The sequence below is a fragment of the Dipteris shenzhenensis genome, chromosome 31, assembly GCF_047967505.1.
Source record: "Dipteris shenzhenensis isolate YYH24624 ecotype China chromosome 31, Dip_SZ_1.0, whole genome shotgun sequence".
NCBI classification, from domain to species: domain Eukaryota; kingdom Viridiplantae; phylum Streptophyta; class Polypodiopsida; order Gleicheniales; family Dipteridaceae; genus Dipteris; species Dipteris shenzhenensis.
This window is the reverse complement of record NC_141626.1, coordinates 3,950,524-3,977,134: the sequence shown is the minus strand read 5'-3', so window position 1 is coordinate 3,977,134 and position 26,611 is coordinate 3,950,524. Positions and strand designations below refer to the sequence as shown.

Genomic DNA, 26,611 nt, shown 5'->3' with positions numbered 1-26,611 from the left:
TGAAGAAGTTAGCCATCGAGAACTAACACAGGGTTTGTGCTATGTGGGCAAAATTAGATGAAGACGGCAATGTGGGCAAAATCATATGAAGATATGTGGGTGGGCATGGGTAATACGAGTGGATGCAAGAACCTAATGGATAATCAAGATGCCAAACCAATACTTGTATTACTAAAAGGCCTTGGCTATAGCCATAGCTGTAGTTCACTCACACAACTAGAGACACAGGCACTTGCCTCGACTTGAGGTACCACACTCACTAAGAGTAGCAAAGCTCCACTCGAACTCAGATTACAACATGAGTGAAAGGGTAGTAAAAAGCCATTCTACATTGACTCAGGACTTAAGTAGCCCAAGATTGTAGACTGTCGGTTCCAAGAACCACATTCTGAACTTGGCCCCTAGAATATTGCAAAAATTGCTAAGGATTGGCCAAACTGCATGGCATTTGCTTGCTCTTCTTGGCTACTCAGCCTTGGCTCCTCGGTGGTAGCACTTGGATTACTAGTGCTCGGGTATTCAGTCCTCACTCAGGTTGGCCGGGTAATCAAGGCCCAACACTCTCCACTTTGGGGTTTTTATATACACATCTTATATTTATTGCTATTTCTTATGCAGGTTAGAACAGTTGTCATGCTAACCCATGCATCATAGCTTGCATATAGACATAATTGTTAGAGGTTGACTAGACCCTCCCACTTTGAAAAACAAGTTTATAGAGATGTATATACTTCAAAAGGATGATTCCTATTATTAAATGATGTTGATCTCAACCTATATTTAGTTTTCTTTTTGCTACCATATGGTTGAGCTAATGCCAATAATCCTAAAGGTTGATCATAACAATTGAAATTTTTTATTTAACATCAATTGCTTAATTGGGTGTTCAACCCTTCCAACATATATTTGGAAGTCAATCACTATGAAATAAAAACACTTTTAATCTCCCAACTTAGAGAATATATATCTTATGAGCGTTGTTAAATCTATAGTAACCTTCATCGTGCACTTCCATCAATTAAGGTTAGCATAATGAAAACAAAAGAGATTGACAAAAACCCTTTCACAATATTCATAAGCTTATATAATACTCTTCTCAAGACTGATATTCTCTTAGTGCGAAAAGGGAAACAAATATCATAAGCTTATATACTTCAAGGTGTTAAGGGGGAGGAGAAAGAAAATTTCCACACCTTCAAGTTATTGAAAAGGCTACCATTGCCAATAAAGAATTGAATTGGGACAGAGAGAGGAATGGGGAAAAGAGAATTTCACTTGCTTGAAGTACGCATAAAGTTCCTAATTTTATAATTCTTCGTATACAGCTTCCGAGTTTCCCTCAAATGATGGATTTTTCTTGGGATGTCCATCTCTGTGCATAGTAATAGAGTTAGATCCATTTGAGGTCACACGTCATCAATTTCCATGTTATATCACCACAACCAATTCCTTGGAAATTAGAGTGCATGGGCACTACCTCGTAGTATAGTGGTAAAGCTAGTGCGAAAGAGAAAAGTGAACGATTTTTTAAAAGACTTTGACAAGTTAATTAAATTTTAACAAAATTACACGTGGAAATTCTCAAAAAAATCCTCCCTCTAAGGAGTTAGTGCTAAAAACAATGTCTCTCTCTGAAATGTAAGAGATAATACGAAATCAGTAATGTTTTATCAATAATCGGGGAAGCCTCATGGAAGCTGCCGACGATCAACTTGATGATGGAGCCAATGGAGCAGTTGTTGGTAACCATCTTTCCAAAAGATTGCGAAGAAATAAGGGCCTAGTTGTCGTCTTCGATCCGGCTGCTCGGAAGTAAGTATTGCGTCCCAAAGCCTGTGTCGTGTTAGATGAAGATCGGAGAAGGAGTCTAGGTATGTGTTAGGTCTGTTGGATAACGAGGCATGTCGCTTTGACAAAGCTGGCTGAATAGACTCTTTCCAAAGGAGCTCTTCAATACAAAGAGTATGATTAAGGAGCTCTTCAGTACACAGGTGTCATGGGCTGAAGATAAACTTGACTTTAACATGAGACTTAAAAACGCTTATGAATGAACACACACGGTTTCTAATTTAAGCGACTGAGATTGCGTTCCTACAAAACTCTACAGCTAGGCTTATATGCTTGTAATCTAATTACTTGCTTTGAAGATGTTGCTATGTGGGTTTCAAAATATTCCAAATCTCTTCGGTACTAAGTAGGTTCCTCAATTCTCTTCCTACTTTCGTTTTGTTGATGTCCCTTCTAAACATTGTGCGTTCATTCACGTTCCCTTTTGTGTGTGTGTGTGTGTGTACCTCTCTCTCATTGCACTTATGTTTATTTGAAAGTTTGGGTCTATTATAGTCTTTGAAATCTATAACGAGGATGATGCTCCTTCTTTTGTAAACTTTAGGAGATGCTTGACTTTGCCAAATACACTTTTCTTGATTACCGAAGTGCCTTCGTTTCCTAAATTTTTTACATCTGGTTTTGTGAAGTCCTATTTTGCTTTTGTACTCATAGGAAGCAGTGCACTAAGTTCGATCATGTTCAAGGTATATAAATTTGAGTTGTTTAAGATGAGGTATCATGAGTAAAAATACTGCATACAAGGGATATGGAGGAAATGTTGAACAAATTTGGTTGCACAATCAAGGAATTGTGTAATCCATAGAAAATGATAGAAAAAGGAGTCTTACCTAACTTATTATCAGAATGATCTCAAGTATGCTAATTCAGCAAGTACTTGCTGCTATTCATAAAAAATTACATGCATATCTAAGCACACTATGGCACAAAATATATAGCCATCTGAATTTTGGAAGTTTTGTCTAGGAAACAAAGCCTATCATAGGGTAATTTTATAAAAATTTATTGGAATTGTGTTGTATGGATAAAGAGTATGCTTTTGGACTTCTTGTTTGAAAATGTAAGTATGGAGATGAGAAATAGATGCATAGGTATTGGAAGGACACGTTGATGCTGATTCCTAGATTACAGCTTCCCCGTCAAATAGAACAGTGACCTTGCATCCTTCTTCTATCTGGGCACATAAGAATGTCTTTAATGATAGGTTAAGCAATCTCAATCAGCATCATGTTGTTCATTCCCACTTGCCGATTTTGGTGTCAAGGTGACTGGATTTGGACCTATGGCCCTTCCTCACCTCCTTCGAGCTTGGGGATTACCTACTACTGGATTTGAACCAATGACTCCCATCGTGTGAAAGCAATGTGTGTGTGTGTGTAGAAAATAAGCCTTTCTAGGCTGAAAGCGAGCCTACGGTGGATCGAAAACACGGCTCCAATGAATACTCTGTAAACGGAGTGAATACACGACTCACATTTCATGGGACATCTTCCTGCAGCCCAGCTAGAAGTATTCTTTCACTGTTTTAGTTTTGCTGTTCTAGCTGTCTTCACTAGAGCAGCTATGATGGTCTTTTTTACCTCTTCTTCTAGTTTATGAATAGTAGCTGTCTCACTTTGGATAGCTATAAATGTACATTCTTCTTAATGAAACGTTCTTTTATATAATATAAACAAAGTGTGTGTGTGTGAGAGAGATAGATAGATAGATAGATAGTCTTTTAACGTCGTAGGAACAATCCCAAGGAGCCTTCTTGGCTCATCCGACGTCGATCCCTGAGGATCGAACTCACAACACCCAACGACAGAAACCAGAGCCTTAACCACCAAGACCCACGCGGGTTTTACAAAACTTGGTGGGGAAGGATGGCCTATACACCGCAGAGATAGAATAATCAGCATATATATGCAGGATGCCAAGGTCATTTTGCTGGGTATGCTATCTTTTATGTGGGAGAGCACTCTCTCTTGGGCTTAGTTTTTTTTATGAAAGAAAGTTTATTAAAGTCTTCGGAAGACCATTGGGTCTATGAGACTATGAAAAACCTGGTACAAACAAGCCGTGGTGGTGGAGCTACTAAACGAGCATGCATACCAATGCAAATGCAAAATATGCAGAATGTCAGTACTAAATCATAGATACAACATAGTCATGTCATGTAGGTAGTCGACTATCTCATCATCATAGTCGTCATCATCATCATCATCATCATCACCACCACCATCAAGACATCAGGGTGGGTGTGGCAATGGGGGCATGAAGTCGGTGATAGAGTGTTGTCGGCCACTCAAAGGTGCAGCCCTGGCATGTCTCCTGGTCATAGCTCTGCGTCTAACCAGGGCTACTGTGACCCCAGTCGGGCAAGAACCGACTCTAAACACGGAGGGGATGTCCCCAAGTGCGATCTGTGTGTCAACCCTTTGTCTGAGCTGTCGGGTCACAGGCTTCCGCGTCACGGTCATGTCTAGGCCTTGTCTCGTGGGTGTCCATGTGATCTGGTTGGAAAAACTCCGTGATAGAACTCTGAGAGGGATCAGCCAAGGAAGAAGTCTGCTCCTGGGTGGGTGTGGCAATGGGGGCATGAAGTCGGTGATAGAGTGTTGTCGGCCACTCAAAGGTGCAGCCCTGGCATGTCTCCTGGTCATAGCTCTGCGTCTAACCAGGGCTACTGTGACCCCAGTCGGGCAAGAACCGACTCTAAACACGGAGGGGATGTCCCCAAGTGCGATCTGTGTGTCAACCCTTTGTCTGAGCTGTCGGGTCACAGGCTTCCGCGTCACGGTCATGTCTAGGCCTTGTCTCGTGGGTGTCCATGTGATCTGGTTGGAAAAACTCCGTGATAGAACTCTGAGAGGGATCAGCCAAGGAAGAAGTCTGCTCCTGTCTCCGTGCTCACAGTACCCTCTCATGGAGTTTGAGTGCCTCATGAACGAAGCCAGCCAAACATCACTAGTCTGGGTAGGAGATGATACGGGCCAAATCCCCATAACTGTCTCTGAAGAGGCAGGAGAAACGCCCACGGATCTCATAGTAAACAGGACACCTGAAGATGAAGTGCTCTTATGTCTCAACCTCTTGCATGTCACACAAAGTGCTTATGCGCCTCTCCCTAGGTAGTCGCTCAGCTCTGCCGCTCTCGATACGAAGTCTATGTGAAAAGACCCGGAACTGCCCAAGAGAGATCCTTAGTGAGGGGGGTAAAATAAATCTGAGTGTACCCTGGTGGGTCAATGAAACCCTCCGCTGTGATATGTAAGAAGTGATCTCTGTAGAAGCCCAGCTTTGCTGGAAGATCACTCGGGCCCAGCCAGGTCCGAAATGTGTGTAGCTGTAATAGATCCTCACGGATAACCTGGTTGACCTCGTGTGATAGGAGGGGAGAAAACGGAGCATACATGCAGAATGGGGGTATTCTGTCCATGTAGAGCCCCAGCCCCTCGAACCATTTCTCTGTGCGTGCATACCAGCACCTCTGGTCTCCTCCTGCTGCAAGTGCCATAGAAGAGGACAGTGCTAGCCAGGGTAGCCTGCTACGCCCAGAGGTGTAATCCCCATACTCCTTGACTCAGTACAGATACGTGATGACCTGAAATGCAGCATCTAGCTGTAATTGGGGTGACCCAAACTCCGCTCGAATGATCTGGTGAGGAATGGATGACTTACCACGGATCATCCGTGATAACATGAGAACCTATAGCTGCTCCACCTTGGCCCACTCTGTATCCGACAAGTCTGGCCCCCAGCATGGACTGCCATACCTCCCTGTTGGACGGACCAAGGAGTCAAAAAGCAACCCTTTGGTCTGTGGATCTTGAAAGTGAGAGCGGAAGCACTACCTCTCTAGTCTAGCCAATGAAGCATATCCTCTGCTCAAGCATGCCTGCATCATGGGTCTCATAGTGAAGGTGGGTTCGAAAAAGACGACCCCAAGATAAGTGTATGATGAAACTACCTCAACAGGTGACCCATCAAATGTGAGCTGCTCTTGGCGCATGATGGCTCGAGATGTATGGAAGATCATAACCTTGGTTTTGCCCAGGTTGACCTTCAAATCATGAGACTCACAAAAGGACTGTAGTGCGTCAAGTTGTCTCTGGAGCCCATCTGCTAAGGAAGACAAGAGAGCCACGTCATCTGCGTAAAGCAATATCCAGATCAGCATGCCCGCAAGGGAGCAACCTATCCCCCCTGTGTCTGCATCACTGTCTCAAGCTCGTTAACGTATAGGCCAAACAAGGTAGGTGATAATGGACTCCCTTGTTTGACCCCAATAGTGCTCATGATCTCGTCTGTCCATCCAGATCTTGCCCGGACTCTACTTGAAACTCTCTCATAAAGTGCCATGACATCCAAAATGATCTCTTGGTCGTAACCCAAATCCTGTAGGCGCCGTATGAGGCAGGCTCTTGGAACTGTGTCAAATGCCTTGCGAAAATCCACAAAGCAACAGTAAACCCTCTGCTTCCGTGCCCTCGCCTCCTCGATGATACATCTGAGCGTGAGAATGTGGTCTATGGTTCCATGATCACGTCGGAATCCGGCCTGTCCTGCTGCTCTAAGTCCTCGACTCTCTGCAAATCCGTTGACCTCAGAATCAAGTACTTATGCATAAATCTTGGACATGACATGTCCAATCATAATGGTCCTGTAGTTCTCTGGACTCATGGGATCCCTTGCCTTGTGAATGGGTGAGATAGTGTTAACAGTCCAGGTGCGTGGAAACCCCAAACAAACAGCTTCATTAAATAGCTTTGCTAAGATCGAGGGCTAGGAGGTTAATCCCATATGCAATGAACTCAGTGCATAGTCCCTCATGATCCTTCGCTCGGCCATTATGAAGTTTCATTGCGGCATTCTTTACCCCCCCCTAGTGAAGAGGGTATAGGTTGTGGGGCATGGCATGTGTGAGAGGCTAGGGCTGGCTGATTGGGGATATCATAGAGTGTGCGTGCATCATCAAATCACACCTGTCAGTGAGTGGTGAGCGGGACCGTCCCTCTAGAAATCTCCGCCAAAAGTCCTTAGAGTTGTTACTGAACAAAATGTTTAGTAGCTTCTCCTCGTTCTGGTGAACAAAGTCTAGTTTCTTTTTGTGTACCAGTTGACTTTGGTTCGCTCGGAAGACTGTTTCTGGTTTCGAATCTGAGCTGACCGCATAAAGCCTTACACTCATCATCGTACCAAGTATTACAGGGGTACGGTCCCAAAGGGTGGTGGGCGGGTGGAGCGGGTGGTGTGGGGGAAAGCGTGAAGAGCAGCCTCGTGTAGTGAGCGGGTGACTAGGGCAGCACGATCCTCTAATAGGGGTATGAAGTTAATATAGGCGAGAAGTATATACAGACGGCTAGAGTAGGTAGGTGAGTGATGACGATCAAAGCATATATCATGGTATGTGGAGTAAGAACTCAGCGGGGTGGGAAGTGCTGCACGACGGGGAGTGGAGATGCTAAAGAAAAGATAGGTATGATCGGCCCCTGGAGAGAGGTGCTACGGTAAAGTCAGTGATGCGAGATGTGAAGGCAAGGGATCCCATGATGTAGTCAACAACACTAGAGCCTCTCCCATGTGGAAAGCACGTGAAACCACCTAAGGCAAGCCATCTGTCAAGACCATTATAAATGATGAGATCATGCATCTTGCTGAGGTCTAATAGGGCCTGCCCATAAGATGTGAACGGTCCTCGTCTGCCGAAACCCGTAGCATACTTGCCTCCTCAAGGTCAATGTCTGGCAGTAGTGTGGAATCATCCCTGAAGTCGAGGAGTGGTGCTTGACGAGCGTTTGTCCTCGCGTTGAAGTCCCCAACTAGGAGGACTTCTCCGCGGCTGGAGAAGTCAACAATGGACTGATACAGAGCAGCAAATGGAGATGTCTCGTCCTCCCCTTGAATATCTCTGGCAAAGCGGGAGGTCTCAGGGGGGAAGTAGCAAGCAGCAGTAAATAGAACCCGGTTGTCAATTTGCCGGACCCGGATCCAAAGGAGCCTGGAATGTGTATCTCTCTGCTCCACTGAGATGGTTCCCAAAAGTGTGGATCTGTAAAGGACTGCGACGACTTCTGACCCTCGAACCCCTCCTATATCCCTCGTCTCATCCCTGTAGGCAGACTCCCATGTATACCCGTTGACTACTGGTAGTGGGCGCTCTGGACTCTGATGTGTCTGTGTATAAAAGACTATGTCGTGACCTGGTATAGGATTTCGAGAAATTCCCTGGTTCTGACCATAAGGTACCATTACAATTCTAGATGGTGCAGGATAGGGTCTCGGATATCTGAGTCTCATAGACCCCGCCCCCCTATGTGGGACGGGAGGTGGGTGTCTGCCAACAGGGGCCTGTAAGGAGTCGTCCATCTTGTACTATTGCCCACTTCCCCTCCTTGCGGGCTTGATCCCGCTGCTGCAATAGGAAGCGCCTCTCCTCAACTTGTAGTGGAGTGAGGTCCTCATCCATGGAGATCTCTGGCGGTCTCGTAAGGCTGATCTATGACGTAAAATGGAAAGTTGTTCCTGAGCGTCATGGAACCGTATGATAAGGGGATGCTCTCGGTTGGGGTCCCTCCCTACCCGCCATGCTCTCTCAATCCTATGCTCAGTCGTCCCTAGAGTAGTGGCCACGAAGGTTGTTGCATCTGCCATTGGTGTAGCCTCAGTGCGTGGGATCCCACGTACTCTGATGTTGAGAGCCTTACTGGCTCTCTGCTACTGCTCTAGGAGGGTAGCCGACAAAGTTACCCTTGAAGGTTCCCGTTTGGCTACGTTGACCCATCTGGACGTCGCCTCGATGGCAAATTGCATGCTCGCAATCTGTGCCTCCACAACTGGGGTGCGCACCACACTGCTAAGATCAGCCCTGCAGCTTTTATCTGTATCTTTGCCACCTTTCCCGGGAGCATGAGCCCCGCCCATGGCGGGAGGCGCATCCAATCCTGGAGCAAACGGCGGGGAGCAGGAGAGCTAGAAGGGGGGACTGAAGGGGAATGAAGGCTGGGCTGCAAGGGCCTCCTGCAAGGGGCTGCAGGGTGGAGTAGCAAGGAGGGGAGACGGAGCAGCTAGGAGGGAAGGAGAGGCTGGAGCGGAGAGCAGCGGGTGGGGGGGACTGCAGGCAAGAGAGTGGCGGGGGAGGCGGAGCTGCAGGGTGAGCAAGGAGGGAGCTGCGCAGGCGGGGAGGAGCTGCGAGGATGGAGGAGCTGCGAGAGAGGAGAGGAGGGGGCGGAGCTGCAGGCGGTAGCAGCGAGCAGGAGAGGAGAGGAGGGGGCGGAGCTGCAGTGCAGCTAGCAGGAGCGGGGATGAGGGAGCCGTGCGGGCATGGAGGGAGCTGCGCGGGCAGGCAGGGAGGGAGCTGCAGGGCGGGCCAGCGAGCAGGAGCGGAGAGGAGGGAGCTGTGGAGGGCCTGCGAGGGTGGAGAGGCAGCCGCGGAGGAGCTGCACGGACGAAGGAGGAACTGCAGTGGGCGGGGGAGCTGCAGCAGGCGGGGGGAGCTGCGAGGGAGGAGCTGCATGGGCAAGGGAGGAGCTGCAGCGGGCGGGAGGGAGGAGCAGGCGGGACGAGCCAGCTGTTGCCCTCAATGACAACCAGGGCAGATGGATTATTATGTAGTGCCTTATCCAGGGAGGGATATTTGAGTTTGCCTCAGTCTATGCATCTGCAAACTCAGTCTATGCATCTCAATCCTCTCGCACTAGAGGTCTGATTTGGGATGCGATGCAACGGTATCCTTGGAGATATCATGCTTCCATTTGTGGAGATTTTAGTAATGCCCCTCAGCAGGGAGATAATACTGCCGCTAATACTCAAATGTTGGTCTCTGAGAGACACCATTGGTCTCAATCATTGCTTCAGCTCAGCCTTGTTGATCTTTGGAAGGAATCACAACCCATGTTGCCAGGCTATACTTTCCAACATAACAAACCTCTTATTAGGCTCGCCTAGATCGTTAATCTACAAATTTCACTTGCAAACTATGCCTTTACGCATTCGGATCATGCCCCCTATGGTTGAGGATAACTCTTCATGAAATGCCAGTTGACAGGTTGTCTCAAAGAAGTCTTCTCGGTGTTAATAGTAGCTACTTGGAGCATGATGCATACAAGGCAATGGTTTGTGATTCCATTAAGCCTCTTTCACATCAAAGCCATTTGATATTGATTATGCATGGGATGCTTTTGTTGCTAAAATGCAAGCAGTCATTCGTGATTATGGCAAAAACTACATGAAGAGCTTGAGGGACACTGTTGCTCAAGCAAAAAACACTTGCCAAACATTGACTGAGCTTAGTCATTTTCGGCCTTTGTCTTTGGAGAAAACATGTCTTTATGCTAGGCTAAACACTGCTTGCAATGCAATGATCATAGAAAGATTACTAAATGAGAGACACGAGCAAGACAAAGGGCTTTTTTGGATGAAGGTTGTTCGTCAAAATAGTTTTTTAAAAGCCTACATTATAAGAGGTAGTTTGCAAGCATTTGCCGAGTCCTTATGCATGATGGTTGTTGGACTTCCTCTCGATCATGGAATTCCTCTCGATCACAACTTGCTACAACTTGTGTCACTCACTTTGCTCGACAGTTTGGGCATGCAGATCTCCCTTCGCAGTAAGTTTTGTTTGCACTGTGACAGCTTTTGCAGCATGTCTCTCCCATTGTTTCTCTTGCATAGGCTTTGGACCTGGAGCTTCTATGTTTCCCAGAAGAAATCTAATGCTGCTCCTCGTCAAACAAAGCTATCGGATGCTTTTTTTCCTTGATATCTTTGAAATTCGAAATCTATCTTGGTGAATATCTGCTGCGAATTGAGGATCTAGGTTGTGTTTCTACCAGAACTGATTCGTTTTTAGGGTTTTAAGACTGATTACAAGTTCGTTTTAGGATTTCTGGTCAGGTTTCAGGTATTGACGTCCAGTAGAGGAGAGCATGTTCTCCAAACATTGTATGTGTGTTGGAGCTTTGATTTTGAGCCTGATAGGGCTACATATATTCAGATCTACATTGTCTCTTCTATCTCTTATCTCTATTCTTGGTAAACCATTGTTTCTGCTGAATTGCATTGAATGGATGGTGAATTCTCTAGACTCTCACATCACATGCCTCTTTGTCTGTGCTTGATTTTGTTTCTTTTTCTTTTTTGGATGCTAATGTCTGAAAATTGGTTTCAAATTCAAGCTAAACAATTGTAATCTTGCCAATCTCTGACATCATGTGTGTGTGGGTGTGTGAATATGTGTGCATGTGAGAGCATGAATGTATACTAGTCTCTTGGGTGCTGACGACGCTGGGGGTTATCATAGTAGCTAGTTCCTGCTATTTGTGGATTTTACCCTGTGGGTGACTGTCATGAAATTAAATCGTCCTTTCTCTTACAAGATGAATCTAGACATGTTCTTGGATTCATCTAGATAAATGCTCCAAAAAGTTTTTTTGCGTTTTATAATTGCACCGAGATATACATATTAGATGCTAGCTTATAGACCATCAGAGGACATTTATTTGGGTCAAATATTTTTAGATTGCACATGGCGTTCATTGACCTTCATTTGAGATCTTACATCAATTGATGCAAGGCAACATGAGAGTTGCAGTTCTAGCTTGCCACCATTTCAGTTTCTCTTCCTTGAAGGACTCTCCACTATTTGAGATTCTCTCTTGAGCTTTGGAAGACACTCTGCATAGGATGATGTTTTTTTAATTGCAGGGTGCAGTTTTCTTATTAAAAAACTGTTATGTTTTTTAGCAAATATTTTCATGAAATGTTTTGTAGATAGCAATGTGCAAAGTAGCTTGTGAAGAGTTTAATTGATTTCATTTCCAGGGAGTTTGTCACAGGGTTTCAGAAAAGGAAGAGAAAAAGAAGGAAAGTGGCAGAGAAGCAAAAGAAGATAAAAGATAGGGAAAAGCGCCTTCAAGACCGTAGAGAGGTTTGAATCTTCGATTGCATACTTATATTTAGTTCAGTGAAGGTTTGAGTCCATGTTTTCCCCCCTTTGAGGTTGCACACTTATATTTAGCTTCATTGATGTTATCTAAAATTGTGTTCTTTTTGCATGGCCTTGCTATTATTTTAGCATAACTAATTCATTTTTTATTGCTGCTGTCAACCTCATAATTAGTATGTTAGTAGATTGAGGTAGCACTTGGCCTCAGGTGTGTGAAGGGTCACGTAGACAAAGGAGAGCACGTACAAGGTACAAGGGTCGATGAGAAACGCTGTCACGTCAAAGTACTTGTACCTAGACCTAGGACTAAGTGTCCTAGGTGTCACATAGGACTAAGTGTCCTATGTGGCCTAAAAGGAACTAACACTACAAGTGCCTATATTTATGCCTACAAGGCACATACCATGGCCTATAGGGCATCACTAGAACCACTAGGAGATGGCCTACAAATCCCCCTCCATGGGATGGGCTGAAGTACTCTGGAAACGTCTTAGAATACCTGGTATTTTCTGGTCATGGTGGCACATGTTCATCCAAAAGGATATAGCCACCTATGAATGTACAAGGGATGTCAGATCATGTAACAAAGGGAACCAAGTGTAAAGCCTGTCGGAAGACTTCGAACTTGGGATGAGGAAGTGCCTTTGTAAGCATATCTGCTATGTTGTCCTCTATGGGAAGATAGGACAACTCTATGTCTCCTGCTGACAACCGCTCCCGAACATAATGATAATGAACTTCAATATGCTTGGTACGCGCATGAAACACTGGGTTACGTGCAATGGCCAAAGCACTTTGGCTGTCAGTGTAGACAATAGTGGAGGATGTCTGGCGAATACCAAGATCTGTAAGTAACTGTCGAAGCCAAACACACTCTACTGTAGCGGTGAAAGCTGCCCTATACTCAGCCTCACAGCTAGATGTGGCAACTGTTGGTTGCTTCTTGCTGAGCCAAGAGATACATGAATTGCCAAGCAAAAAACAATTGCCAGTATGTGACACTCTAGTGTCGGAACATCCTACCTAGTCACTATCCGTGTAAGTAGCAGAGCATAGCACTTGGGAGCAGTTCATTTTCATGGTGAGTGGCAGAGACTCGTGGAGAGAGCGAGATTTTAGCAGGACACTTGGCAGCCTTCTCTTCTCCTTTGGACAGAGGAGACATGATGGATTGCTAGAGAGACTAGACCGTTTCTATGTTGGGGACTGGGCACTACACAGAGGTGGATCTACCGGGATTCTGGCAGGTACCATGATGTCAGACCACTCTCCAGTGGTACTTCACTTGGATCCAGTCCTGTCGAGGTCTCCCCTGGAAGGGGGGTCCGCATTCCAGAGGACCTCCTGCAGGACGAGGAGATTCAGCAGGTCATGGCAGGGATTTTGGAGCAGTCAGAGACGGCACCTTGTGAGGGCTGGGCTACGTGGGTGGCCGATGCGATTCAGAGGAGCAGTGAGGAGCTGCAGGCTCATGCCCTTCGGCGGAGGAGTACCCTTCAAGAGCGAGAGCGGGCTTTGAGGAGAGACCTCGCATCCATCGAGAGGCTCAGGGAGGAGGACCTAGTGTCTCAGTGGCTTAGTGACAGATTCGAGAGCGCTCGTCTCGAGCTCCAGGACACAGAGGTGCGGCGGGTTGAGTTTTCCTATCATTCCTCTCGGGCCCGATGGGTGCAGCAGGGGGACAGGATGACGAAGTAGTTCTTTCAGACCACTGGGCTCCGTTCGGCAGGCACACAGCTACAGCGTCTTCGGGACTCGCAGGGCATCATGTACACTGATCCGCAGGAGATTCTGGACATGACCACGGGTTTCTACAGCCTGCTCTTTTAGACGGAGAGGATGGCCCCAGCGGGTCTTGTGGCCCGAGAGCTAGTTTGGGATCACGTTCCGCTAGTAGTCTCGCAAGACTTATGCAACAGACTTGAGGAGCCTTTCACAGATGAGGAGCTCTGGGAAGCCCTCAAGGCTCTCCCGACCCAGAAGGGCTCGGATGAGGATGGTTTGACTCCGGCCTTCTTCCGGAACTTCTAGGAGATTATCTCTACCCCTTTCCGTCTAGCTTGCCAGGAGATTTTTGACACAGGCCTTCTCCCTCAGTCTTTGAGCAGGGGGTGGATTTGTTTGATCCCGAAAGGGGGAGATAGGTCAGACATCCGACAGTGGAGGCCGATCACTCTGCTTAATACTGCATACAAGATCCTCGCCAACGTCTTGAGTTTGCGGTTACGGCCCCACCTTACCGACATCATCCATGACACACAGAGTGGGTTTGTCCAGGAGCGTAGCATCCTGGACAACATCTTCACGTTCTGGGAGGCAGTGGATTGGTCCAGAGAGGAGTCACAGCTGTTGGCCGTCCTTCTCTTGGACTTTGAGAAGGCCTACGAGAGGGTGGAGTGGTCTTTCTTGGAGGGCACTATGAGGAGATTGGGTTTCTCAGACAGATGGGTCAGGGGAGTTTCAGCGCTATATGCAGGGAGCTCTAGCCAGATGCTTATCGGAGGACACACAGGCGAGGCCTTTCCTCTCTCTCGCTCAGTCCGTCAGGGCTGTTGTCCACTTGCTCCCTTCCTCTTCTTGTTTGTGGCGGAGGCTTTGGGCTATTAGATCTCAAGTAGCGGGTCTCACAAGGCTGAAGCTCCCAATCAGACAGGAGGAGGAGCTACTTGACTTGGAGTTTGCAGACGACACGGCCTTGTATGTTGAGGGCACCACAGTGAGTTTGGAGAGAGTCAGGGGCGCCCTAGCTATTTATTATGAGGCCTCGGGGGCACGGATTAACTAGACGAAATCTATAGGTTTCTTCATAGGCTTTGAGGAGACATAGGAGATCCGGGAGTGGGGGAGTGACTTTGGCTTCAGATGGATACCGCGGGGCCGGACAGTGAGATACCTCGGATGCCAGGTGGGTATTGACATTATAGCAGAGCAACAGATTGCCTCGGTCCTTGAGAGCGTTTGGCGCAAACTTCTCTATTGGAGCTTGGCAAACTCTCCTTAGCAGGTCGCGTCTTAGTGGCAAACTAGGTCCTTCTTGCCACGGCCTAGTATATCGCCTCCTGCTGGTGCTTTCACAGAGGTTGCATTGGGCAGCTCTGACGGTTGGTACAGAACTTCCTTTGGGCAGGTTCAGATGGCACGAGGAACACTAGGGCCCGAGTAGCTTGGTAGACAGTGATTATGCCGCAGGCACTGGGAGGCTTGGGTGTCATTGATCCGGAGATGCAAAATAGGGCCCTTTTGGGCAAGTTGGTTGTTTGTGGCCTCACCCCAGGGGCAGAGCCTTGGAAGCTCCTATTACAGCGAGGGCTTCTGAGGAACACCCCACGCACTGGGGGACATTGGCAGCCTTCACATCGATGGATCTTCTTAGAGGCCCCCCTTACGGGGAAGGGCTCCCCCCTGATGAGGAGTCTTCACAGGGTATGGCAGAGATTGGCAGGGGGTCTCATCCGTGCTCCGCCCAGATGCAGAGAGGAGTTTGAGCGCTAGCCCCTTATGTGGCACCCAGATATCAGAGATCAGGAGGGTAGTATGCTCAGACAGCGGACTCACATTGGTTGGGCACAGTGGGACAGTGGTCCAACAGGGTCCTTTGGCCACTGGAGCAGACTACCTATGGAGACAGAGGCGAGGCTTGATGCCCTAGCGCATTTGCGAGGGGCAGGGCAGTGGATGGGCGAGATTGACTCAGCCATTCCGGAGTCTTGGTTGAAGGACTTCACGTTTGGAGGGACAGCAGATGGTTGGGGCAGTTTTCCCGTACTGGTGTTCCCTTGAGGATGTTGATGCAGTGCGGCAGCACGCACCCCGACTTCTTCCGTGTAGGACCCGGAGGCCTACTTCAGCCACTCATTGAGAGTGACCCCGAGATGGATGGGAGTCTTGATGGGATACATTGGCAGATGATCAGAGTGGTGGGCCGTTTGGGGAAGGAGTGGCACATTGACCCTCCCAGTATCTTAGAGCAGGATGCCTCTAGATGGCGCCTTTGGTTGTGGGAGGGTAGACCCCTGAGGGAGGTCCAGTGGGATCCAAAAGAGTGGTTCTGGCCCTCCAAGGGCCTAGCTAAGCAGGTGGATGAGGTGCCCTTCTTCTCCTACACCACACGGATTGGCAGGAGGCTTCAGATGGACTCGTCGAGGTGGACCCCTTCGAGGGAGAGACATTGGGTGACCTAGAGAGTGCCCTGGGATGTGCGATCCAGGTTTTGGACACGGTTGTGGTCCAGCTTGCGGCCGAGGAAGATCTCTTACTTCTTCTGGCTAGCCGCCCACGGAGGCTTGCCCATCGGACCGTGGTTGGAGCAGATGCGAGTGGACGGGCAGTGCCATTGTTGCTCCGATGGTGTCTTGGTGACTATCCCGCATTGCCTTTGGAGTTGTCGTAGCGCAGCGAGGATCTGGATGGGAGCCCTGAGGATCATGCCACGTATGCAGAGTCTTCATAGAGACTACACCTGGGGGATGGTGGCTTGGTTGATAGAGGGAGGACACGCATTTTAGATTGATGAGATCTCCCCAGCCTACCGGATACAGGGTCAGAGCATCTAGAGGATCGCACTCCACGAGGCAGTCCCCCTTGACATTCTAGCTCCTCCTCCTAAGGAGGACAGTGTCTGGGAGGTGGTAGCCAGCATCACGGCTTGGAACATTTGGGTGGCTCGCTGCAGTCTTGTGATGGGTGAGCACTCGGTTCCACCCGCGGCTATCCTAGTTGCCATATGGCAGGATATCATTTACACTCTACGGTCTACCTGGGAGTGCGGGACTCTAGGCTCCAAGGCGACTATCGAGAGGCGTGCTCGTTTTTGCAAGGCTTGGCTTGCTGGTGTTTTCTACATCTTGACACCGCGAGGGATTCCCTGGCTGTATAGCCCCCCCACTTGGCTGTTAGCCCTAGTTCCAGAGATCCCCTAGGCAGTGAGCTGGGTTTCTGTGGAACAGACTGTTTTTCTTTCAGCCTTTTTCCGGTTTTTTTCCATACTCAGCACCTTCGGGGCTGCTGTCTTGTATGAAATCTTTCAAGCATTAATAGAAGGTTCCTTTCTTTGGACAAAAATACTACAACAAGTTTTTCTCACTATTCGTGTCATAAATGTTGTTGAAGCATTAGTTAAAGCGAACCGCGCTACTTTAAACATATCTAGTACAAAGAGTTGTTTTTGGTAAATCTTCTTTTCTAATTCGTACGTGGTGATACCGAGATCTTAAATAAATTTTAGTAAATTATTTAGTCCCTTGCAATTGATCAAAGAGCTCATTAATGTCAGGCATAGGATATTTATTTTTTTCTTGGGATTTTATTTAAAGCTTAATTAACTATGCATAAATGCATAGTACCATCGGTTTTCTTTATGAGTAAAACCGGTGAAGGCTAAGGTGAGCTACTTGGTTAAAAGACATTTTCTAAGATATTTAACTAACTATGCCCCAGCTTCTAAGTGTTGGAAATAGGAGGATAGAATCGCTCTCACCTTTCTCTGACATTTAGCTCCAAGTACACTCACAAACACTTACATGAAATGCCGTAGTTGCCAGCCCAAAGGGAAACGGCAGAAATGCCAGAAACGGAGTTTCCGGCCCGGGCTGAAATGCCAAAATGAGAAATGGCAATATAGTATAATCTATGTGTAAAAATAAAATTTTGAGACATAATGCAATTATGAATATAGTGCTTAAAGTGACAAATTATGCTACTTAGCATCTGCCATTAATTTATAACTTATGTAGCATGCATGATGCTTCAACATCTATGATTCTATGATCTATCATTCATGAATGATTCTTCAAGATTCAAGAATCAACAACTTACCACAATTTGAAACGGATTACAATTTGCATCCCGTTAGTAGATCAATTCTGAAAATCCGTAGGTTTAAGCCTCACTTTGAGGGTCTTTTGAATCGAGAAGTGGTAGCGATAGAACTCGGCATAAGTAAAAAGTATCATAGTATCTACTATTATCTAGATTTCAAATTCATGAACCATGTGACATGTTACATGTGACATATCAATGTCAAAAAAATAAAAGCACACCCATAGTGGCTACTAGCATCCATGATCATGAATCATGTTTAAAAAAGGCAGCAGCTATCATTAAAAAATGAAATAACATAGTCTAAGACACTGTAGGGACTAGGATGCATCTAAAGTGTCCCTAGGGCCTAATCTAGTAGTATTAGGCTTGCATTGTCCAACTGAAGGTACAATACTAGTCTCATCTCCATCATTTAAAGACTTGGCATCCTCTAGCTCCTTGTCCTCAAATGAGTCATGGGTGTCACTGTCCAAAGAAGAAGTAGCAAGAGAACTGCTACTTCAGTCCTCTGACCCGAACTGCAGTTCTGGGAGAGAACTCGTATAGCAAGGCGTCTTTGCCATAATCCATTCAAGCAAAGATAGGTATCAATAACTTACTATTTATACAACTTTAAATTGCTTAAAAGTTAAGTTACAAATAGTGAAGTTTTAAGTTGTGTCTGCCAAAGTAGGAGCACAGTTGCCATATTTCTCCCACTAGGATACAGGCTGCAACTGCGTAGGTCGACCAAGTGAGAGGCTGTGATTGCGGAACAATAGAAGATCATCCTCCAATCCTCGTTGCATTTGCACATCACCATCCGTCCTCTTTTGTAGATATTGTTGCATCCCCAGCTTCAACTCCTCATATGATCTTCATCACGCCATAGGGGATGCAATACGTGTGCCACCGCATGGATTGGGTGGAACCAATTCCACGTATAATGTTATACTCCACGAATGTCCTAGACCTTAAATCACACACAACATACAAAATTCATACATAACTAAAAATTGCAGCAATGAGCTTTAGCCTTTAATAGTAACTTAGTAACTATAAATTGTAGTCTTACTTGTTGGGCGATAGGGAAGTGTTTTTGTTGAGGGCCTCTCCAATCTTGTCCATAAACTCATCCAAGAGTCCTAACGTGCTTCTTTCCATGTCCATGATGCGAAATGCCATGTAGATAGGATTAACAACTTGACTAATGCCTCCGCCTGATGCCACCAAGCTTCATCCATGATCATGTGTGCAAATTTGATAGACTTTGCATGGCCTTTATCATCCTAATTATTCCACTCTCGAGACACAACCCTACATAGCAAGCCCTGGTGCACCTTGCACGAGCCTCTCTACCACTATGAACATTAAGTAAACCATGTGGTTGAAGGTTATTTGGGTCTCTCTTCGTGAAAACTTCACGATACTGCGGGCAGTGGAGAAAATGGCACCAATCCAAGCTATCTTTTCTAGGTCCTCGATCAAAAGCTCAAGGCAATGTGAGGCACATGGTGTCCACACAATCTTTGGAAACTCATCTTCCAACATCTCACCCATAGCCACACAATTGCTGCCATTATTTGTCAATACTTGCACCACATTCTCCGCACCTATCTTCAACATGGCTGCACGCATGTACAGTCTTATAATCATTGTACCTGCGGTAGAGGCATCGATGGCTCTCAAGAGCATGATCCCCTTACAAGAAGATACCAACATGTTATACACACTCCTCTTGCTTACATCCGACCATCCATCACATAAGAGTGTGCATCCATACTTTACCCAAGCCTCTTTCAAGGGCTGCATTTGTGCTTCTACACTTGTCATCTCTCTTCTTAGCTCTCATGTCCTCAAGGCTTCACATGTAGGCCCTTCCCATTCATACCCAATGCTACTGACAGCTCTCATGGCCTTCTTGCATCGCAAAGTCTTCGCCACATGAAAGGGTATTGCACATTGTATAAAGAGCTTCGTGAGCTCACTCGTGGACTCCTTGACTGCCTGCTTTTGCATGCGTGCTTGAATGCTAGATGTTTGTAATGAGCTTCTTTTCCCTGCACTAGCATCCACACTACCTTATCCATGTGGCAAGGGTGTCCTAGCATTAGGACACACACTCGACGTCGTAGATGTCTCTCTACTTCTCTTTGAACCCAACGTGCCAGCAGTAGCATCATGCAATGGCTCCATGGCCTGACAGCTTCCAAAACCTTGTGATGTAGTTACTTATTGAACCCTGCTGTGTTAATTCATACCATTCACACAACAACGTTTCCCGAGCAAGGGGAGATACAAATGTCTAGAACTTTTGCTCCTTGAAGTCATCCAAGGAAGTAACAACATTACCTTCTTGCTGAATGTGCCTCCACCAAGTATGTGCGCATAATCCTCTAAATGTAGCACAACAAATCTTACCTTGCTTAGATCACTCTAAGGGTATAATTGAAAATAATCTTCCATCTTACTGAACCATTCCTTCATCTCATTGGGGGTAAATGTGTCACCCTTAAACTTGGACAGAACAATTTTGTCTTTGGCATCTTTGTCTTAGTAATTCGGTCCCTTGGATTCCATAGGTTTAACTGTCTGCAAATATTGTTGAAAAGCCATGGCTGACTTGAGATCAGTTGGCAATGTCTTGTGCTCGTGTCACATATTCATGAATATGTTTCTTTATTCTTTGCCAAAAGAAATCTCGTTTTACGATATCATATGTCTTCTCGACTCCTGGATGTCCCGCACAAGGGCTATCATGGCACTGTCGAATGGCTCTCTGCATGAGATCATTCTGATTAGGTACTCTTGCCATTTCTTTTTAGCATACCATCCCCTATGGTATATCTTGTATAAGTTTGGCCTTTTCAGGATGCCGGACTATCCTTTTCCCCGGGTTTAAGCACATAAGTCTTAGGCCAAAGGCTGTGGACAAACTCGTCCACCTTTTGCGTTTCTTTAATTTCAACCATCAGTGCACTCTCTAAGACCGTGAAACTCATATTATGCATAATGTGTGATAACGTATCAGCAACTTTATTTTCCTTCCCTCTTCGGTACTAAATCGGCAAGTTAAACTCCTGCATGAGTTATGCCCACCTAGCTCGGCAGCCACTCAAGCCAGGTTGTTTACAGAAATGTTTCAGAGTATCATGATCGACATCGACATAAAACTCTGAACCATACAAATAATGTCTCCATGTCTTCAAAGCATGGATAATGGCATACAACTCTAATTCATGAGTAGGTCAATTTTGTTGAGAAGGAGAAAGCTTCTTGCTCTCAAAGGCTACTGGCCTTCCCTCTTAGAAGAGAATTCCTCCTACCGCAATGCCACTTGCATCGGTTTCTATGAAAAATGATTTCTGCGGAGTACTTTATGTGAGGTCAAATCAGTCAATGACGATACTATCTCGGAACATCCTTTGATATGTCTTCGATAAAATTGGACAAATCCCAAGAATGATCACAAAGCGGTTAAACTCTGAGGGATAGGCCAAGTCATTATCGTCGCCACTTTCTTTGGATCCATTTCTATCTCCTCAAGAGTAATAATGAATCCATAATATTCAAGTCTTACCATGCACAACATAATTTTCTTTTTATTTACATACAGACTAGCTTTCCTCAAAATACTGAACACTATTCTTAAGTGTTCGCGATGCTCAACAATACCTTTGCTGAAAACAAGGATATCGTCAACAATAAAGTGTACTACAAACTTTCTGATATACGGGTGTAGTAAATCGTTCATAAGCATGACGAATATAGCTGGAGCATTGGTAAGTCCAAACGGCATTACCAAAAACTCATAATGTCCAAACCTACTCCTAAAAGCGGTTTTATGCACATTCTCGGCTCTAATGCAGTTCTTATGGTAGCCACACTTAAGATCTAGCTTGCTGAAAATTATGACTCCATGCAATGCATCTAGCAAGTCATTGATCCGAGCCATCGGATTTTTGTGTTTAATAGTGATATTATTCAACACTCTATAATCTATACAGAGGCGAAAAGTATCGTCTTTCTTTTTTAATTAATATCACTGATGAAGCAAAAGGTGAGAAATTGGGCTGAATCTGCCCAGCTTCACGAATTACTCCAGTTGCCTTCACACCTCATCTTCTTCAGTAAAACTCATTCTATAGGGAGGCCTATTTACAGGTTCTGTCCCCGGGATAAGTTCGATCTTATGCTGAACATTCCGCTCCAGAGGCAACCCATAAGGCAACTCATCCCTAAGATAGTCAGAGAACTCCTCTGCTGTCTGATCAGCCAACTTGGCCATCTCCCCATCTTGGGTAACATCAGTGCTAGCTGATGAACCATCAATTGGCTCTATCGATGCTGTACAAAGAAACAAAAGCTCTTCTTGAGTTTTTCGAACTTCCATACGGTCCCTGAGGTAAATCCTTGTAACATGCAACGGTAATCTGATTGTGTAATCACAGCTAGACCATCTGATCGTGTAATCACAGCAAGATCTTCTTTAAACCTTTAGCGAGGAATTAGCGTTATGCACCATAGAGAGAGAAAGGAGATAAGGGTAGAGAGAATGGAGTCGACAATTGATAGAGAACTGAGAGATGACTGAAATATAGAGCTGAAAGTGAAGCTGTCCAAAACTGTAAAAGAAAACTGAAAATAGCTGCTGAAACTGACCCCAAACCTTACTCTGCTCGTTGGTCCAGATCCCCAATTGTTGTGCTGCGTAGACCCCTCCTGGAAATGGCTGAACTGATGGCCAAGAGCTGAGGCTAGATCAGGGCCAGATCTTGGAGAGTTCAGGGCTGCACAGGGGCTGGCACTGGGCTGTAGGAGTGGCTGAAGGCACTGAGGGCTGAGTGAGGAAAGAGGGCTTTCCAGGGCCCTATTTATAGGGCTCAAACCCCAGCCAACCAGCAGCAAATAGCTGACCCAGCTGCCCATGTGGCAAATTGAGTATGATTATAGAGGTCTCTGATTCTGAGGGTTAAGCATCTTCATGTGAAGGGGCTGAGAAATTCCATGACTGTGGACAGGACACCTCTAGGGATGATGAGAATTGTGTTCAATCTGGGTGGCCACAACTGTTGTGAGATGAGAGCTATGAAAGGCTCTAGAACCTGGAATTTAAAACCCTGCTCTTCACAGCTACTACAAGGAAAGCATAGCTCCTACCCTCTGAAAAGTTCTGGTGACTGTTGTGAACCCTACATGTGGGAGTTGTGGCCAACAAGGGACCCCATTTCTAAGGTCTCTTCAGTCCTGTACTGAGCTCTCGGCCTGTTGCTTGTCTTGGGATGGGTGAGAACAGCCTGATAGCAATGGGAGTTGAGGGGACTTCCATGAGAATTACTCTTGCTAGACCTAATATCACTGAATAAAATCCCCTCAACCAATGCATCCAAGGAAACCTTCCCTGGGAGAGGGAGGAGGTAAAGAGAGCAGCAGGGGTGTAGAGGAAGAAGAGGGGTAAGGCCGAAGCAGGCTGCCCTGCCTGGGGAGGCGGAGGGGGGGGGGTGCGGTTTCTACCGACCAGTGGCAAGGAGGAAGGGGAGGAGATGGGGGACTGTAAGGCAAAGGCAGCCACGGAGATAGCTGAAGGGGCAGGCAGGAAGAGGGGGAAGGGGAGCTGAGGAGGAGAGGTAGTGAGGGGGGTGGGGGGGGGGGGGGGTTACAATGGAGGGGAGATCAAGTGACCTACTATTTTCTCCACCCCTTTAGCTATATATCCTTGACTCTCTAAAGGCCGTGTTCACTTCCACTTATTTATCCTTGTTTTGTGTAAATCCTTTAGAAGCTACCTTACACGCCAAGATTGGAAGCAGGGTTGAAAGATATTGAAGGAGAGAGAGGCTTGATGTGAGACAAAATGTTCAGGCAAAGGTTAGATCAGTTCAGACCACGGGGAGTTTAGGAAAAACCAGAAGAGCGGGAGGAGGATGATCTAGACAGTGATTTAAAGGGTTACTTGTATTTTTAGATCCTGGGTATGTGCAAACTTGTCTCTATGGAAGATCTGTCCATTTGTTTGTTTGTGTAATCTGGCAATGTGGTACTAAAGTGGCTTTACCTTGAGTCTCAGAGGCGCCTTGCACTAAAGCGTGCTGTAGGGGACTCTATTCCAGAAGAGGCTGATGAACTGGCTGAGGATGAGTATGAGTCTCTTTGTTTAGATCAAAGTCAAATCAATCAGTCACACTTGGAGAATGGTAATGTGATGTTTGCTGCACATGAAGAATTAATCTCAAAGGGTTATGTAGGTAATAATACAATTTTAGTATTTTTTCACTCTAATGTGCAGTCCCTTTTTTTGAAGGCACTGTGATGTACGAGGATGAAAATATGATGACAGTTGTCAAAACCTGCCACTTAGATCTGAATGATGACTTGACCTTCCATGGTACTTCTAGTGAGCTAGAGGCCGGCAAGGGCAATGATCGTATCGAAGTTGCTGCCACCAAAAGGATTCTTTCAGGGATGACAAAAAAGGGGCAAAGAGTAAAGAATTGGAAAACAAGGCCCAAAACATCAAGATAAGGACTACTTTATTTCTACTGAGTTTAAATTTGCCACCCTATATTGTAAGAGTCAGTACCAAGAGCTGGAAATAATGGACCTCTTTGAGGCTTCTGTTGCAACAATTTCCCAGGGTTGCCTGGTTACATTTATTTCTTGAAGTTACATGGTTGGTGGAAGTTGCAGTTTTCATAGATGGTGTATGTGTACTTTGATTTTAACCAATAAGTAATAATCTTACCTCGAGCTGTATTCGCAAGTCGGCATTGTAGATATTGACGGGTTTGCTCCTTCTTCAGATACATTTACGGGGTTGGTGTGAATGTCATATTTTATATTCGACATTGTGAGTATTCATCTTGACATAAATGTCCCGGGCCCCAACTTGTTTTTAGGGGGTTTCTCGAGCTTTGTTGGTCGAGAAATGTCCTTATGATTTGGATTTATTTCACAGGAGAATCTCACTATATGGAAAAGCAATACGGAGTCTTTTGTCTAATTGGTGAGATTCATAGAGGATCGAATAGGTTCTTCTGTTTTGTAGGGAAGAAAATATTTACCACTTCATAAGATTTGGGATCCAAGGCCATGTGAGTGTACTGAGTCAAACTAGGAATTGGGCTATAAACAGCTGAAGAAATCTTGCTTGTTTTATCATAAGATGCCATTTCCCTAGTATGGATATTTGTACTCTGGAATTTTGCACTTTTTGATGATTGTCATAAAAACAAGGATGATGGTGGGAAGGTCCAACTCGCGGGCTAAGTGCATAGAGGTGGTGGATCTTCATATGCGTGCTACGAGTCAATGGTTTGCGATAAACACCATTCAATAACGTTGGCACATGGTTACAAGTCATTAACAATATCTGGGCTTCACGTTATGACATCCACATGCAATCTCTCTCTCTCTCTCTCTCTCTCTCTCACTCACTCACTCACACACGTGCGCACGTGCACGCACGCAATCTTGATCACCAAGGATAAGAAGTCCCATGTCCTTAATATATAATTAAATTCTTCTCTACCATATTGGTTATTATGACAAATTTTGCTTTATTGAAGCTAAGCTTATCCTCTACGGGGTATTTATGAATTGTTTAGCACAAGCGTTTTGAATAGTCATGGTATGGATACTAATCTCATGAGTGCTCACCCTCCATAGCCAAATAAAATTCTTTACACACTTGACTTTTTGGATAGCATAGAGATATCATTTAGTTTCCACTCTGATTCCATCTAATGGGATGTATGCATGAACTTATTTAGTCCTTACCCCATAAGCTCAAACATCATAGCATGCATTTGCTTATGATACCAATGTTTAGCTTTTAGAAACACACAAAAAACCTATGTACTATTTGGTGGTGCTATGATAATATGGACCACCCCAATCTTGTACCGGACTTGTAATGTGATTACACGTATCTGTAACATTGAGGGTGTGAATATGGGACGATTTGGTAGGAAGTTTCTCCTTGAACTCTTGGATGTATGCTAATAATCACCTCATTGCATTCAAATCTTAGGTTTATTCTAAGAGCTGGGTCACATCCCGCTCTTCTCTAAATGTTAACTTTAATAGCTTTTGATTGCCATAACATTGATCTTATCCATAACGTTGATTTACTGACTTTTTTCCCCTTTATTATTGTGATTGTTGATAGATATGCAGTCACTGTGGCATAAATGGCAAAGGGATACTTGTAATAGACTAATCATGTCTTTGGTAAAGAACTTGGTTGGGTCTTGGTGGATCTTTGCTCTTTTAGTCTACTAGACTAAAAATAGGAACAATGGTGAATATAGACAATAAAGTGGTAAAGAACTTGGTGGATCTTTGCTCTTTTAGTCTACTAGATTAAAAATAGGTACAATGGTGAATATAGACAATAATTCAAATGTATTAGAGCTTGACTACCATTCTCAATGTGAGAGACAAAGTTTTAGATTGCATTTGCGTCTTTCTTGAACAAGCAATTTTAAACATATTATAGCATTTAGTCAACTTCAAAAGTTGAGCTTAAACAGGTATATTTGTGCCACATTCTATTGCTATAGCAAAAATGCTCTCAATGTTTTTTTCCTTTCTTCTTTTTAGTACTTTGTGCCACATTCTATTGCTATAGCAAAAATGCTCTCAATGTTTTTTTCCTTTCTTCTTTTTAGTACTTAAAAGTATTTTATATCATCCCCAAGTGCATTGCTTATCCATCTCAAATTCTTATATCATATAGGTGTAAAGATTTCATTGCACATACCTCTGTAGCATATTTTTGTACCATAATTCTTAAGACTTTGCTCGCGTTTAAGGCATATGTGAAACAATTACATACCATATTTCCAAAATGACTTAACCCACTTGTTCATTCGGAAGTAGAGAAGGCATGCAAGATTATGCAGTATCCTTGATCCTACGTGTCTTTTTCAATCCTTATCATTTTTATATTTGCAAATTTCTTTTAATTCAACGTTTGACTATGGTGTACTCTTAAGTGTGATGGCAAGTAGTTCGGACTTATGACAACTGTAGTCC

General features: G+C 45.2%; 1 protein-coding gene across 2 annotated transcripts; it reads left to right on the top strand.

Moving 5' to 3' along the window:
- The first annotated feature begins 1,652 nt into the window (after nt 1-1,652).
- LOC147880917 (ribosomal RNA-processing protein) lies at nt 1,653-24,340 on the top strand. 2 transcript variants are annotated; one of them, XM_087370126.1, is made up of 4 exons: nt 1,653-1,812; nt 11,653-11,758; nt 23,643-23,769; nt 23,862-24,340. In XM_087370126.1, exons 1-4 carry the CDS (start codon nt 1,691-1,693, stop codon nt 24,095-24,097), a joined length of 591 nt encoding a protein of 196 aa, XP_087226252.1. In that variant the 5' UTR covers nt 1,653-1,690; the 3' UTR covers nt 24,098-24,340. The 2 variants fall into 2 exon arrangements, with proteins under 2 accessions (XP_087226252.1, XP_087226253.1); XM_087370127.1 differs by having other exon boundaries at nt 23,877-24,331.
- Nucleotides 24,341-26,611: the final 2,271 nt, after the last annotated feature.